The sequence below is a fragment of the Leptonychotes weddellii genome, chromosome 3 (genome assembly GCF_054177405.1).
Source record: "Leptonychotes weddellii isolate Sample4059 chromosome 3, ASM5417740v2, whole genome shotgun sequence".
Classification (NCBI taxonomy): Eukaryota; Metazoa; Chordata; class Mammalia; order Carnivora; family Phocidae; genus Leptonychotes; species Leptonychotes weddellii.
In genome coordinates this window covers 271,842-288,277 of record NC_138371.1, presented here as the reverse complement: position 1 = coordinate 288,277, position 16,436 = coordinate 271,842, and the positions used below count along the sequence as shown (strand labels likewise).

At 48.9% G+C, this 16,436-nt stretch overlaps 1 protein-coding gene across 1 annotated transcript in view; it reads left to right on the top strand.

The window, feature by feature from the left end:
• FARP2 (FERM, ARH/RhoGEF and pleckstrin domain protein 2) overlaps positions 1–16,436 on the top strand; it is a 108,463-nt gene that overhangs the window by 50,667 nt on the left and 41,360 nt on the right. The window contains exons 5-8 of the mRNA XM_081815280.1: positions 153–231; positions 2,388–2,485; positions 4,121–4,235; positions 9,809–9,956. Of these exons, the coding sequence (XP_081671406.1) occupies positions 153–231; positions 2,388–2,485; positions 4,121–4,235; positions 9,809–9,956 (440 nt within the window). The remainder of the gene's footprint in view (positions 1–152; positions 232–2,387; positions 2,486–4,120; positions 4,236–9,808; positions 9,957–16,436) is intronic.

Below are 16,436 nucleotides of genomic sequence, written 5' to 3'. Positions count from 1 at the left end.
AGCCCCACATCGGGCTCCCTGCTCAGCAGGAAGTCTTCTCCCTCTCCCTCTGCCTGCCGCTCCCCCTGCTTGTGCTCTCTCTCTCTCTGTGTCAAACAAATAAAATCCTTAAAAAAAAAGTTTTTTAATAAATAAAATGTTTCTTCTCACAGGGCCAAAAAACGCATTGCTTCGTCTAGCAGTGAAATTTTTCCCACCTGATCCGGGTCAGTTGCAGGAAGAATATACAAGGTAAAGAGCCCCTGTTGAAGCACAGCTGTTGTCAGCAGGGTCTAGAATTCACCTGTGTCTCCCGCAGCACCTGGCTCATGAGGTGCTCTGGGATATATGTATTCCTAGAATGAATGAAGCTGCAACACACATAGAAGGTGTGATCAACGTGTAGTATTAAAAGAAGCAGTTAAGGGCGCCTGGGTGGCTCAGTTGGTTAAGCGACTGCCTTCGGCTCAGGTCATGATCCTGGAGTCCCGGGATCGAGTCCCGCATCAGGCTCCCTGCTCGGCAGGGAGCCTGCTTCTCCCTCTGACCCTCCCCCCTCTCATGTGCTCTCTGTCTCTCTCATTCTCTCTGTCTCAAATAAATAAATAAAAATCTTTAAAAAAAAAAAAAGCAGTTAACTCCTGCACAAACACAAATGCCAGTAGAGCTTAGAAAAGGGTTTATGGTGAAATTTGGGGACAAAAAGGGGGGAGTATGTGTTAGTGTATTGTGAAAGTGCTAGTCTCCAGCTGAGCACAGATTTGTGAGAAGTACTGAGTTGGAGAGTCTTTATGAATATATGGAGCAGAAATATTTTAGGTAATTTCTTTCTTGGCAGAAGTAACTGAAAGAAATGTTTACAGTTGTTTCATCTGGGCAACAGGTTATGGAAATTTTTTTCCTTGTGTTTTATGTACCAACTCAAAACTCAAGATCAGATGTAAGATAAAAGGGAACTAGTATTAACAGTCCTTCTGACTAAAAATGGATTCCTACCTGAACCATAGGCATCTTATGAACCTCTCTTCGGAAGGTTTTTGTAGAGCCTTGTAGCATCACAAAATCACAGACTGTCAGCCGTAGGGAAATGTTGGTATCCCATTAGTCTAGCCCCTCATTTGATGGGTAACAAGACTGAACCCCAACGACAGGAAAAAGTGTTTTTAAGAGTAAACACAGAACTCATCTTCATAGTGTATCACGTACCTGATGTTTACCAAAAGTCCTTTTTGAGGGAATAACTTTTAAATATATATACTTGGAAGATAACAAGGAATAGGAAGTATTACCTAATTCTGGGTCCTGGGTCCAAGCCATGTTTATGCAGAAGTTCCTTTTTTGTTTGTTTATAAGAAAAATGTACTGTTTATGATAAAAGAAGAGAAACTTCAAAATAAAGCTATGTAAAAAGTGAATGTACCTCTTCACTGTCTGCCCACTGCATTGTGTCCAGAAGTACCACTTGAGGTGTGTCTTCCAGATGAATTCATAGCAATATACAAGTGGACCCAGGTCTTTAAAGAAATTATTTTACAGAGCAGTATCACTATACCCTTAGTCCTGTAGGTGGTTGTCTCCTGTTTTGTTTTTTACCCACATGTCGTAGCGTGCCGTGGATGTTTTGCAGCAATGTGTGTGCTATAATCTACTTTATTGAACTCTTCCTGTCCGTGCATACTTAGGCTATTTCTCTGCTGTATTGCTGCAAGTAAACAGCCTTGCCCACATAGCTTTGTAAACTCTGGAAAATATTTCTCCAGGAAAGCTTCATAAAAGCCAAATTGCTAAGTTCAAGGGTAGGCACATTTCAATTGTAAGCTCACTCTAGAGTATAAATTCCCACAAGGAGAGAGTTTGTCTTGCATCGTACTTCCAACTCCAGAAATAGTACCTGGAATGCAATACTTACTCAGTAATTATTTGTTGATGGAATAAATGAATATATGAATACATTCATATTGCCTTTCTTACCGTTCAGGAGTGCCTGTTTCTCAGATCCTAGCCAGGACCAAGTATCCTCAATCTGCCTGTAACTCTCAGAGCCGCATTTTAATCTATATCTTAATTGGATATTTCTGCTCTTTCACAGCAGAATTGTTGAGTGCAGTTTTGTGTGTGTAACAGAAGTAATATGAATTTGTGAGCTTCCCTTAAAGGTGTGGTGTGTCTGGAAGGCCAGCGTCTGAGTGCTCCTGTGTGTGTGGACTACTGCACGTGACCCTGTCCACTGAGCTGCCACCAGCAAAGGGCCTCCTTTGGTCACTTGGCCTTTGCTCACCATCTGCTCTGATGTCCCTGGTCACTGCTGTTTCCTAGGGCTCTGTGCTCTCCTGCGATGGAGACATGGGGGGTGGTATGCTCGAGAGCCTTTGGAGTTGATGTCTGTGGTGTTTTGAACTCCCTTCTAGATACCTGTTTGCCTTGCAACTTAAGAGGGACCTCCTGGAGGAGCGCCTGCCCTGCACGGATACCACGGCCGCCCTTTTGGCATCCCACCTTCTACAGTGTTAGTATCTCCCCGCCCTGGGCAGAGGTGCACACGGTCAGAGGTGTGCAACACTCCTGACCACCAGCACCTGATGTGCCTTCAAGGTTAACGAGCGTGATGATGAACAGAGGCCCATTTTCTCTGATAAGCTGAAGATTAACATCTACAAGGTGGAGATCCTTGAGGCAAACAGTCTCCACCCAGAAAGAAAGGCTTAAGGCCAAGATCGGCAGCCACACACGTTTTTTGGGAATGTCTCTCCTTTGTGCCTTCTCGCATTTTCCCATAAATGCCTTCAGTCTGGGAGCCAAATGGTAGCCCTGACCCTCAGCACCCCTGGAAAGAGACCTCCCTGGTGTGCATGTCACAGCCCCCCTGGTGATGAGTTAGGTATCAAACCCTGAGAAAAAAGAACACATTTCTCAGTATGTCACACAGAGCAAGGGATGGCGCAGAAGAACAGGAAGAATTATAGCGTGGGAAGAGGTTCTGAAAGCAGGGCATGCCTTGCCCGGGCCTTGCGAAGCCCCCAGCTGACCAGGAAAGGGAAACACGCTGCTGCTGGACTAGAGTCCCCCTGGCACAGAACTAATGTGTCTGAAAGTTTGAGCACAGCAAGTATAATGTAGAAAGTTTTAGGAATCGTAGCAACTAAGAACGTATGCAGGTTAATTTGTGGTTTCCTTGTCCCCCCTCCCCCCACACATACGCACCTACAGAAAGAAAGTTTCATCGTAGATTTGCCATCCTGCACTAGGGGCCTTGTCGGCTCTTGTTAATGTACGTTGTCGGTGGGACTGATTATTTATTGGATCTGCAGTCCTCTCAGAGAGACGGATGGCTTTCCAGTGTGAACGGTCGTGCCCCAGAGCCACTTGCTCGAGGGCTCGAGGGCTCGAGTGCAGTCACAGTCACCTCTGGGACTGTCGCTTTCCCGAGCGTGCTGCCTACCCCGCAGGGGTGCCTCTGAGCTGGGCTGTCTGACTGCAGAGGACACGCAGCCGCTGCGGAAGCGCAGACGCGGCAGTGGGGCAGAGTCCTGTCCTGCTGTGAGGCGGGCGCTGCGCTTGTGGGTGCGAGTGTCCTGGTCCCTAAAGTGGGGCACCGCGTGCAACTTTCTGTGAATTTGAGGCTGTCTCAAAACAAAAAAGAAGTGTATCGTTTAAGGTTATTGGGCTTTAACTATGACTCTTGAAACATGAGTTGCCTCAAGATTCATGAAATTAGAGAGAGACATTGTTCCTCAAGAATTTGAGAGGCCCTGAGGGAAAAAATGATTTCAAATACGTTATCCTGAAACAAATAAAATAAGATACCTATTCCTGGCTACAACAGTCTTGAGACTGCAGACGAATAAAGCGTGGTTTAAGACACAACAAACCGCTCAGGATAAACTGGTGGCCTCCCTGGAGTCACTCACCAGCATCTTTGTTCTTCAGAACTCAGAATGAAGCTTCTTTACCTGGCTTTATATTTGCCTTTAATAGCTTAAGATATGTGGAAAAATAAGATACAAAATCCTGTTTATTTGAGGGATATATGCTTTTACTACAGATTTAGGATAATTTTTTTCTACTTTTAATTCATGCATTTGCATGTACGAATGCTTGTATTTTTCTTTATTTGAAGAATACTGTTACTGTCTCATTTCAGCTGAAATAGGAGATTATGATGAAACCCTGGACCGAGAGCACCTCAAAGCCAATGAGTACCTGCCCAGTCAGGAGCATTCTCTTGAAAAGATTTTAGAATTCCACCGGAAGCACACGTGAGTCCATCAGAGCTGACCACTGGCCCCCTGTCACCACATACGACGAACTAGTGTGTTTATGTAACGGAAGCTGCCGCCGAGGCTTCTGCAAGACCGACCAGAGTCACAACTGCGGACTGCCTGGGGGCACAGTCCCACTGCTGGGGGGAGGCTAGAAAGGAGGTCCGTGCCCTGACCGGAGTGACCAGAGGGCAGGGCATCAGGGGCAGCTGTGTGTGAGCGTTCTTAGCCAAGCAGTGTGCGAGACGTCTGTGGGCTGTCCTACAAGGTGGGGTCGAGCTGGCGGATGGAGCATTGCAGACCTACTGGCAGCCCTGTTCTGTGAGCGAGTTCATTTGGGTTTCTCCAGGACTCAATGCCGGTGTGCTTTTTTGGGGTGAAGAGAGGTGCAGGAAGGGGCCGTGAGGAGGGAGGGCCGGGGCCGGGGAACTGGGGAGGGAGGTGGTTGTGATCTTGAACGCACCAAAGGGAAAGTGGACAGGACAGGGGCCTGATGGCTTGGGCTCGCCCTTGAGAAGGGACCTGTTGATGTGCGAGTTCATTTTGGTCTGATAACCCTCATGAGGAAAGCTCCACTGGGATCCCTCTCAGCTTTTCATCAAACGTTTGGGTGCCAGCGATCTGTCAGTCCCCGCTGTCCACACTGGGGGAGGGGGTAGCTTGAGCAGCACAGACCAAGATTCTCGCCCTGGAGGACTTGACATTCGCCCTGCGAGACTGCGTGCTTCTCATGCGTTTGGCCACTCACAAGTACGTAGGGAGTGCCTTTGTGTGCCCGGCTTGGGGGCAGTTGGCTACACCCAGTGCGTGTAGCGTCGTGGTGTGTGGGCTACAGGACAGAGTCTCCTCTGATGAGAGAAGAAGGGTGAGTGGCTGGGCTGCTCCGGCCGGCAGGCATCTTTGAGGAATTGGCCACGTGGGGTTGGTGAGGGGCGTCCAGGCAGAGGCAGCAGGCTGGGAGGGTAGGAGGTGGGTCAGGGGAGCCCAGCCTGCCACCCACAGCTCCACCTGAAATTCTGGTTTAAGCAGTGGGGTGAGCAGCCGTTCCTGCTGCTGACAGGAGGCTGCGTGTGACCCTACTGTCATGGCAAGACCAAGTGAGGGCACCAGCCCGGTCGTGGGTGTCATGGGTTGGGGCACCTCTTAGTGTCAGAGTCCAGCACATGGGGGCCATCTCCCAGTGCCAGCCGGAGTCCCGTGCCCGTCCCACAGGAGATGACGACCTGTGGGGATTTGTGCCTGGAGGGGGGGGGGCACAGGTAGATAGTCATCAGCATGCGAGCAAACAGGCTGTGCGTGCAGGTCTCCTAGGGCGGAGAGGGTAGGGACAGATGGAGAAGAGAGTAAAGACTGGCCGTGGGAGGGTGAGTGAGAAAGGGGCACCACAGAGGCCATGAGAACAGGGACCGGGAGCGAGCAAGAAGAGAGCCTCAGACACCAAGGGACAGTGTGTCAGGAAAGGGCACAGCGCCTCGGGCTGGGGGTCAGCACCAGGCCTGGCGAGTCTGGATGCAGGCGTGTCTGTGAGGTGAGGCTCAGGGTGAAGGCCAGGCTCACGCTGGAAGCGAGGTGAGGGAATGGTGCAGGTCTGTGAGCCCTCACTCTGAGCGCCACCTGGGAGCGAACAAAGGTGCCCCAGTGAGGGCGTCTGTGCACACGTGTGCTCATGTGCCCACACGGAATGTGTATGTGCGCATGTTAGGTGTGTGTCTTAAGGTGGCTGCTTTAAAAACTCATGAAAGGGGCGCCTGGGTGGCTCAGCTGGTTAAGCCTTCGGCTAAGGTCACGATCCCAGAGTCCTGGGATCGAGTCCCGCATCGGGCTCCTTGCTCCGTGGGGAGCCTGCTTCTCCCTCTGCCTGCCGCTCCCCCTGCTTGTGCTCTCTCTCTCTCTCTCTCTGATTGATTGATAAATATATATATATAAAACTCATGAAAGTCAGAGGAGAAATCGGGTTATGTGCTTCATAGAGGACTAAACCTGGGCTCTTTCCACAGGAGTGCCTCCATCCCTGAGCTGGTTCTTTTTTTTTTCCCTAAAGATTTTTATTTTTAAGTGATCTCTACACACAATGTGGGGCTCAAACTCACAACCGCGAGGTCAAGAGTCACATGCTCCATCGACAGAGCCAGCCGGTCGGCTCTCATGGTTCTCATGTGCTGACTTTATCTTCCATAGTCATCGGATACTTCTTGTACCGCTTTTCTTTTTTTTTTTTTTTTTAAAGATTTTATTTATTTATTTATTTGAGAGAGAGAGAGAGAGACAGCATGAGAGGGGAGAGGGTCAGAGGGAGAAGCAGGCTCCCCGCTGAGCCAGGAGCCCAATGTGGGACTCGATCCCAGGACCCTGGGATCAGGATCTGAGCTGAAGGCAGACGCTTCACCGACTGAGCCACCCAGGCACCCCTAACCAAGATAAATTTCTTGCCTAGTGTATAGTATCTTCTTGGGCCCACTGGAAACACACTTCAGTAATCACTGAATAAGATATTGAAGGAATGGTTTTTTACTTTTATCACAGTTCTTTTGGACCTTTGAGATTGAAGGAAAAGATTTGAAAGCTGCTCTCTCAGTCCTTCGTGGCTGCTGTAACCGAGCACCCCAGGCTGGGCGGCTTGTAGCCCACAGGCCTTGGTTTCTCACAGTTCTGGAGGCACTGGTGGATTCAGCGTGCGGGGGACCTGCTTCCGATTTCATAGATGGCATCTCTTGCTCTGTCCTCTCAGGGCGGAAGGGGCTGGGGGCTCCCTGGAGCCTCTGCTTTGAAGGCACTAATATTCATTAGTCCTCTACACGGCCCTCTCCCAAAGACCCCCTCCAAATACCATCACACTGGGGGTTCGGCTGCAGCCTAGGAATTTTGGAGGACACCGACATTCACCCTGTAACATTCCACCCCCCACAATTCATGTTCTCCTCACATGCACAATATATTCATTCCATCCCAACAGCCTGAACGTTCCCACTGCTCCAGCACCGACTCCAAAACCCTCCCAAGCCCACAGCCTCTCCTGAATCTCATCTTGATGAGGTCTGGCTGGGATTCCAGCTATGGTTCTGCTTGAGGCCAAGTCTCCTCCAGCTGTGAGCCTGTGAAAACAGAATACTATGCTGGGCGACAGCATAGGATTGCCACTCCCCTCTAAAGGGAGAAATTGGAACAAAGGGAAGGATAACAGGTCTCAGACAAGCCTAAAACCTAGCAGGGCAAATGACGTTAGACCTTAAGGCTCAGGAATAATCCTCTTTGGCTCAGTGCTCTGCCCTCCAGGCAGCCTTGGCCTTGGAAACCCCGTGGAGGCCTTGGGGCCCCCAACCCCCTCCACCTTCCACTCCGGCCTGTGATGGGAGGGCAGCCCTGACCTGATTGCCTTTGGGGTCCTTCTCCCACTGCCTGATTTCTGTCCATACTGATCTCCTCAGCCATTTAGCCACACCCTTAGTGTCCTCATTTTCTGCAGTATGCATAGGCTGAACATTTTCCTAATCTTAAAATTCTGTTTCCTCTTTGTTTCACACTTCCATCTCTCAGGCACTTCTCTCTTGCACTTTCCTATCAGCCGCACCTTCCCGACTTGGCTTAGAGATCTCTTCAGCCAAGAATCCAGTCCCGTTGTTGGCAAGTTCTGCCCTCCACAAAACACTTCAGGACATAAATATAATTCAGCCAAATTTTGTGCCACTTTACAAAAAGGATCACCTATCTCCTGTTTCCTGTTTTTTGTTTTTTTTTTTTTTAAGATTTTTATTTATTTGAGCGAGTGAGAGAGAGAGCATGAGAGGGGGGAGGGTCAGAGGGAGAAGCAGACTCTCCGCTGAGCAGGGAGCCCGATGCGGGGCTCCATCCCAGGACCCCGGGATCATGACCTGAGCCGAAGGCAGACGCTTAACCATCTGAGCCACCCAGGCGCCCCTTATCTCCTATTTCCAATAACGTATTCCTCACTTCTTCTGAGACCGCACCAGAATAGCCTTTACCATCCTCATATCTACCCAATTCTGTTCACAAAGGCTTAGAGCTTTTCTGAGAAGAAAGGCTTTCTCCGCTCTTTCCTTCTGAGTCCTCACCAGACTCTCCCTTAGCCTCCCTGATTCTAGCTACACCTCAGAACGCCCCCAGCCTCTGCCTGGCACCCCGCTCCGAAGCTGCAGCAGTGGTCACTGGAAGCATTAAGAATGAGCAAATCTTGAGGTGCCTGGCTGGCTCAGTCAATAGAGCATGCAACTCTTAAACTCAGGGTCATAAGGTCAAGCCCCACATAGGACATGGAGCCTACTAAAAATTAAAAAAAAAAAAAAATTAAAAAGTAATAAGCAAATCTTCCCCATTAGGACACCTTAGAAAACGGTTGTCACACGGTGTTTCTCTTGATGATGATTTATTAAATATAAGCTGATAGTCGAGTGTCCATATCAAACTCCAAGAATGGAAATTTTAGTCCAAGAATAGAAACCATGGGAATGGCATAACCCAGACAGTTGTGTTGTTCCTTAAAGATCCAAAAGCTCAGGGGACCCTGGGTGGTACATTTGGGTAAGCATTGGACTCTTGGTATTGGTTCGGGCAGTGATCTCAGCGCTTGCTCAGCCGGGAGTCTGCTTAAGATTCTCTTTCCCTCTGCTCCTCCCCACTGCCCACTCGTGCTCTCTCTCAGATAAAAAATCTTTTTTTTTTTTTTAAAGATTTTATTTATTTATTCATGAAAGCAGAGAGAGAGAGAGAGAAGCAGGCTCCCAAGGAGCAGGGAGCCCGATGTGGGACTCGATCCCAGGACCCTGGGATCATGACCTGAGCCGAAGGCAGACGCTTAACCATCTGAGCCACCCAGGCGCCCCCAGATAAAAAATCTTAAAAAAAAAAAAAGATCCGAAAGCTGTCAGGCACTTGGAAGTAAGAGGAAAGGTTGTTCATGGAGGGCCCCACGTATAAGGCTCAGGCCTTGAGTGGGGATGCTCTGACTAGGACCCTCTCCCCTTGGCCCAGCTGTGCCCTGTCTGAGCAGTACCCTCCTGGAGGCTGGTCCGTGTGACATGGGTCATGGGCTCTTCCCTGGGAGCATGACAGGACTGTGAACTTGAGAAATTTCTTGTCACTCAGTTTCATAATTTTATCCTTAAAAAAGTATATTCTAATGGTTAGAATTGTGTATTATAAAAGGTTTTTTTCTATTAAAGTATTGAAATGAGTTGAATGAGATACTGATGTTATCTTTGGTGTTTCCTGCATTTAATATTTGTCTCTGTGTGTAACGTTTGCATGTGACTGTGTCAGTATTTAGGACGAAGTATAAGGCTGAGCATCTAGTGAATACAAAGAAAACATTCTGCCCATCAGGAAATGGATTATAGGATAAAAGGAAGCAGACAATTTCTTTGGTCTGTGTGTGCGGTATGCTGCATTTCTAGTGGGTAAATAAACTTACAGTGAGCAGTCTACTCTGAAACAAAGCCCCTTGTGTTGGTTTGTTTTATTGTGTTTTGTTTTCCTAATCAATTTTGTTGTATGTTTTGGCTTTTTGAGAAATGAAGTTGTTTTCAGTGCTGTGATCATGCCGTCCTTTATTATAGGGGCCGGACGCCTGCCGAGTCGGATTTCCAGGTGCTTGAAATTGCCCGAAAGTTGGAAATGTATGGCCTCAGATTTCACAGAGCTTCTGACAGGGAGGGGGCCAGAATTAACCTGGCTGTCTCCCACATGGGTGTCCTCGTGTTCCAGGTAGGGAGGGCGGGGGTGTGCTATGACTTGGTGGGGCTTGATTTTACACGTGCTGGTAAATTTTTGTTGTCATGCATAAGGTCTTGGACTTGGAAGAGGAACCTTGCATATCTTCTGGTCCCACCTCTCACTCCGTGGAGTGGAACGGTTGTTTCCTTGTCTCTGTCCTCACTGTCGCAGAGCCCTCTACCCTGCCCCCGCCCTGGGCGCCTGGTCACATGCCACCTCTGATGTTGACCCTAAGGTCATCCCCATAGAACCTTCAGGGAAACACTGGCTCCTCTCTGTGGAGCTGTCTCCCTGCCTCGGGCGTGGACCTGCGGCAGGTCTGGACGTGCTGCACTGTGAGGTGTCTGTGGTCCTCATTTCAGGACATAGAAATAGAACAGACTGAAACTATCAGAGGCTGTTGCGCATGATAACCATCAGTACGATCTTCGGGTATCTTTGTGTTGGTTGTGTGTGGAGAGGCCGACGGTTCCATAAAGGGCCACTAAGTTCTGCCTGCAGTGAAGCGTGTGTGTGCTGGGGCTTGTGGTGTGGAGGCATCTGAAAGCAGCTGCTAGAGCGCAGGCCCTCCGTGGCCTGGAGATGCTGGAAGGGCTCCCACACCCTCTTACCCAGGCTCAGTGGCCCACTTGCTGCTGTGATCCCCCCTCTAGGGAGCCCTCTGGTCTGGCCTTTGCAAAGCTGTGGGCCTCCAGTTGCACATAGACATCCTGCAAAGGCCTGCTCAGCGCTGACCGCCGTGGGAGGGTGCGTCCTGGGAGTCCAGGGGCTGCATCAGCGGCTCCTTCCTCTGTGGGCTCTTCTTAACCTACGGTCAGCTAAGACGGCTCAGCTGATCCAGGCCCCCATAGTCAAGCCACACTTGTTCTCTTTTTCTTTCCCTTTCTTTTTTTAACCTAGCCATCAAATTTTCAATTTCCTATTGGGGGAAAAAAATCTTACCTTGTAAACAGTGTTAATTGTGTTCTATCGTATACTGACTGACAGGTGGAGACCGTGCCAGGCACACTGAGTTGATGGACCCAGGGCCTCCCACACCTTCTCGCTCACATGATAGTTCTTGTATCGTGCAGAGATGAAAATCACACATCCATCCCAATCGAGCTGGGGTAATTTTTCCAGAAAAGGATAAATTTGTAACTGGAAGAAGTTAAAAGCAGGGATTAGAGACTTCAAATTAAACACATCGGATGGTATTTTTATTCCCTCAAACCCCCAACAGAATGACAATGAAGGATTTTTTTTTTTTTTAAGTTTAAACTAGTAAGAACAAAGACTAGATAAGGAAATCACAGAAGGCGCGTGTCAGCGACGTTTTGGAAGTTGGGAGATGGGCAGATGAGTGGGAACAGCGCGGAGTAGGAAAGGCTGAGATCCCACAGTCTGCAGTGGGAGGGGAGTGGGGGAGTCAGGCTGCTGTCTGATGGCCCGGGGCAGGCTGGGGCCGGCAGCCTGATGTCACCGTGGGAGGAGGTACAGCTGCAGAGCTGCAGCCCCTCCCTGTGCTGGGAGAGGGCAGGGGTCTTCCTCTCCAGGGTATGGCTCAGATGGTAGAGATTTAAGGGAAAGCCTGTAATCTCAGTGTTGCGGCAGGCCCTCCCCGTCTCTGCTCCCTTGGAATGGTGGCCAAGCTGACATCTTAGAGACAGGGGACTGTGATGTCCAGAAAGTCCACGTGGACTTATGGGAGCCCTGCAGGTGTTGACACTGGGACACCGCATAGTAATGGGCCTGGGTCCCTACCCCAGCCCACACAGAGCCTCCAGCCAGCATTTTAGAGCCTTCTGTTTTAAAGACTTTTATTTGGAAATAGTTTCAAACTTACAGAAAAGCTGTAAGAATTAGAACAGCACAGAGAGCCCCCATGTGCCCTAACCCCAGATTTCACCCATTCCAGCATTTTACACATTTGCTTTGTGGTTTGCACTTCCCCCTGGCATGCTCCCTCACCCCCACTCTGTGTACGTGCACAACCACACGTGAACACACGTGCACACACATGCACAAGTCTTCTGACGCATTTGAGAATGGGTTGCAGACTCCAGAACCCTTGACCACTGAAGGCATACATTTGTAAGAATAGAACAGTGCCTTATCATTATCATGAAGCAGCTGATGTGCTGGTCATCTTCCAGTCTTATCATCCAGCCAGCTGATGTCCTCATGGCTGTTATCCCTGCAGGACAGGGCCCAGGCTAGGACCGGACACGGTGTTTAGCCATCGCGTGTGCTGTGTCCTTGAAACTAGAGCATTTCTTTTTTCTTCATCTTTTAGGACATTGACAGTGTTAAAGAACACAGTCCTTTTTATTTTTAATAGGACGTTCTCCATTTGTGGTTTGTCTGCTCTTATCCCGGGATTAGGTTCAGGGGGCACATTCCCAGCTGGACCACTACCCAGGGAGTCACGACTGAGACACCATCCAGCCTCACTGGTGGTGTGAATCTTGATTCCTGCTTTGTAGTTCTTAATTACTAGTCTTGGTTAATAGTTACTAGCTTTAGTTATTACTGGTTATTATAGTTACTAGTTTTTAAACCCATAAGCAGTCCGTGGAGAGACACCTTTAAGACCATGTAGTTATCCTGTCCCTCTCCAGATCACCCCTAGATTTCACACCCAGTGACCAGATGGTCACAGACTCTTACAGTCCTAGGACCTCACTTTTAAACTCAGGCAGATAACCAGGGATCACCAGAAATTTGAGGAAATCCTCTCTCTTCAAGGACAGATACCAAATTAGTGTTCAGAAGAAACAGCCTGTGCCAGGAATGGAATGGAGAAACAAACCCTCTAGACTCCTCAGAGAAGACGCTGTCTTCTATCTGTCCCATGGACAAGATAAAGAAAAATCGCTTTACACTGTGTCATGCTCATGAGGAGTAGGAATCAGACATGTAAAATTTTTGTCTTATAATTTTAAATTTTAGCCTTATTTATAATAGTAAAATACTGGTAATTGATCATCAGGAGGCTGGTTCATTCATATTATGGAATATCAGGCAACTGCACAAAGAATGTGGAGGCTTTCTGTGTCGTGATACGTGGGACATTCAGATGCACTGTTGTGTGGATTCAAGTGTGTGTAGTTTGCTCCTACTTGTGGGGAAAAGAGGGAAAATGACACACTCTTTACACCTTTCAAAATAAACAGGTGGCATTGACAGCCAGTGGGAAGGGAGGGCAGCTGCAGGCTTTGGGAGCGGGTGAGAAGGGGCTTTTCCCTGCAGACTCATCCTGGTGAGGTTTTGAACCTTGTTGATACATCACTGCCTTACGTTTTCCGGAAAGCCTCACAGAAAGCCTGCATCTCTGAGACACGAGCAGCCCGCAGTCACAGAGACACACGGAGGACAGGAGTGTTTGCAGATCTGTGGTGTTGCGGAAATGTGGTAGCAGAAAGGACCATGCTGCAGAGTGAGGCTGTCTGGAACATGAAGTTGAGGAAATCTCCACAGAGCAGATAGAGGACTCATGATATAGGAGGAAAGTGACCATTCAGCGAACAGCACAGAAAGCCCACCAGCACCAGGATGCCCAGAGGCCACAGCCCAGAGCAGCAGAAGAAACTGTTACCGAAATCACGTGAGAAACGTGTCCAGAACTTAAGGCACGAGTGTCCATATTGGAAGTGCCTGCACGTTCCTAGTGTAGCTGACGAGTAAAGGTCACCGCAGGACACACCAGCATGAAATGTCAGAATGGGGGAGAGGACCAGAGAGCTCCCAGGAGGAGAGGGAAGGAAATGGTATCTGGCTTGTCAGGGGCAACACTGGAAGCTATGAGAAATAGGGCAGGCAGTGGTGCAGAACGTGAAAGAAAATCATTTCCCACCCAGGATCCTGTGCCCTGTTCAACATGACTTCTGTGCAGAGGAAATAAAAGCATTTTCCAGATACACAGTTTTTCAAAGGTTTGACGGCTGAGCACCTTTTAAAGCACACGACCAGAGGAGAGAACAGACCAGTGGCAGATGGGCCACACTTTGGAGGCCTGGCCCAGGGAGCACCCATCAGCATGCGAGCAGCATGGAGGGAGTTGTCTCCTGGATCAGACCCCACTGAAGAGTGTTAAACTCTGCAGGGATGGGGCACCTGGGTGGCTCAGTCGGTTGAGCGTCCGACTCTTGGTTTCAGCTCAGGTCCTGATCTCAGGGTTGTGAGATCAAGCGCCCATCAGGCTCTGCGATCAATGCAGAGTCTGCTTAGGGTTCTCTCTCTCCTCCCTCTGCCCCATCTGTGCTCTCTTGCTCTCTAAAAAATAAATAATCTAAAAAAAAAAAAAAATTCTGCAGGGAGAGTTTGGGCTGAATTAGTGGTAAGAACACAAAATTGAGTAAATGGAAAGAGGCACTTAGTCTCTCAGGGAGAACTGAAAGTAAGGGAGCAAAATAGTTACGATTTACCATGGCTCAACCTGTGAGAAGTACTCACATGATCAATAATATAAAAGCCAAATTTAAAATTCGGCCACCGCGGAGGGGGTGTGGGAGCGCTCAGGAGGCCGGGTCTCCAGCAGGAGCGAGAGCTGCTGAAGGGAGTGCCATCCCAGCAAGAGGGCCCAGAATGGCTGGGTTTTGTCTCAAGTCTTCCTAGACATTTATAATTAATGCCATGGATTATTGGATAAAAATTAAAATGAAAGCAGTAGCTCTGAGTGTTTACAGCCAGCTGCTCAATTTTAGAGGTTGAAAAGTCAGAGTCTGTCAAGGTGAGGCAGAGTTCATGAACACTCCAGTTGTGATCGGGTTTTGTTTCTTCTTTTGACTTATGACAGTGGTTGAAACCCTGGAATATAACATTTTTTTTTTATTTTGGCTACAAGGAAGTGCAAGGGTGAGCAGGCTGGCAGCACCAGTGTGTGAGACCTCTCTCAGCTGGTCCGTGTCTGTCTGGGGGGTACACACTGTCTCTACCTTGCTCACAGCCCCTGCCCAGGCACATAAACCATGTCGGAGTTAAAAACGGCGTGGGGGTGGCGGGCGTGGTGGGCGGGACGCAGGAGGGAGGCTTCTGTTTTCTTTCTTTCTTTTTTTTTTTTTTTAAGATTTTATTTACTTTTTGACAGAGAGAGACACAGCGAGAGAGGGAACCCAAGCAGGGGGAGTGGGAGGGGGAGAAGCAGGCTTCCCGCCGAGCAGGGAGCCTGATGCGGGGCTCGATTCCAGGACCCTGGGATCACGACCTGAGCCGGAGGCAGCGCTTAACGACTGGGCCACCCAGGCGCCCCACTTCTGTTTTCTTTTGTTGATGTTACGTATTTGGGTTATTTTTGTTTTGTTTGCTTGCTTTTTTTGAGAACATAGTTGAAAATTTGAGCAGAAATTAGAGTAATTAGTGGTTTGGGCAGTATTTGGAAATCTGGGATGCTTCAGTTCTCATGGAGACCCGAACATTCCTATCAGGGCTTTCAGGACACCTCTTAACTTGGGAATTGTTTTCCTGGAGATGTAAATCACAGACGATAAACTTTACCACTTTCCAGTACACATTCATGTATTCTTAGTGTGTTTACAAAATCATGCAGCCATCACCCTATGTAATCCAGAGTGATTTTAATCACCCACTTCCCGCCCTGACTGCCACTGAGCCACGCCCTGCCTCAGGCTCTCCTCCTTCCGGGCTCCACACCTAAACCGGGTCCACACGCCTGGCTTCTTCCCTTGTTTTCAGAATAGGTCCATGTGGTGGCGTGCGTCAAGTCCCATCCCCTTTTAAGGTTGAAGGTTTTTGGAGTTTCTGAAGGGAAACTTCATTCCCTACCTTCCTGCCCCCATCTCAGGTTTGCAGAGAAAATGATCACGATGGTCAAGAGTAGAGGGGAGAATACCAGGAAGGTGTCTCAAAACATTGAATTTTTAGGGCGCCTAGGTGGCTCAGTTGGTTAAGCCACTGCCTTCGGCTCAGGTCATGATCCTGGAGTCCCGGGATCGAGTCCCGCATCGGGCTCCCTGCTCGGCGGGGAGTCTGCTTCTCCCTCTGACCCTCCCCCTTCTCACGCTCTCTCTCTCTATCTCATTCTCTCTCAAATAAATAAATAAATAAATAATCTAAAAAAAAAACATTGAATTTTTATTCTGAAACAATTCAAAGCTTACAGAAAAGTTACAAGAACAGTACAAAGAGGGGCGTCTGGGTGGCTCAGTTGGTTAAGCGTCTGCCTTCGGCTCAGGTCATGATCCCAGGGTCCTGGGGTCGAGCCCCACATCGGGCTCCTTGCTCAGCGGGAAGCCTGCTTCTCCCTCTCCCTCTGCCTCTGCCACTCCCCCCTGCTCATGCTCTCTCTCTGTCAAATAAATAAAATCTTAAAAAAAAAAAACAGTACAAAGAACTTCTTCACCTGAGACCTCCATCCAGATTTCACCAGTTGCCCTAATCTTCTTTGTTGCAAGAGATCTAAGGTCAGGCGCCGTGCACGGTCATCTGCTCTTTCCAGTTTGGAACATTCTTCCTTCTTTCCCTGATTCTCGT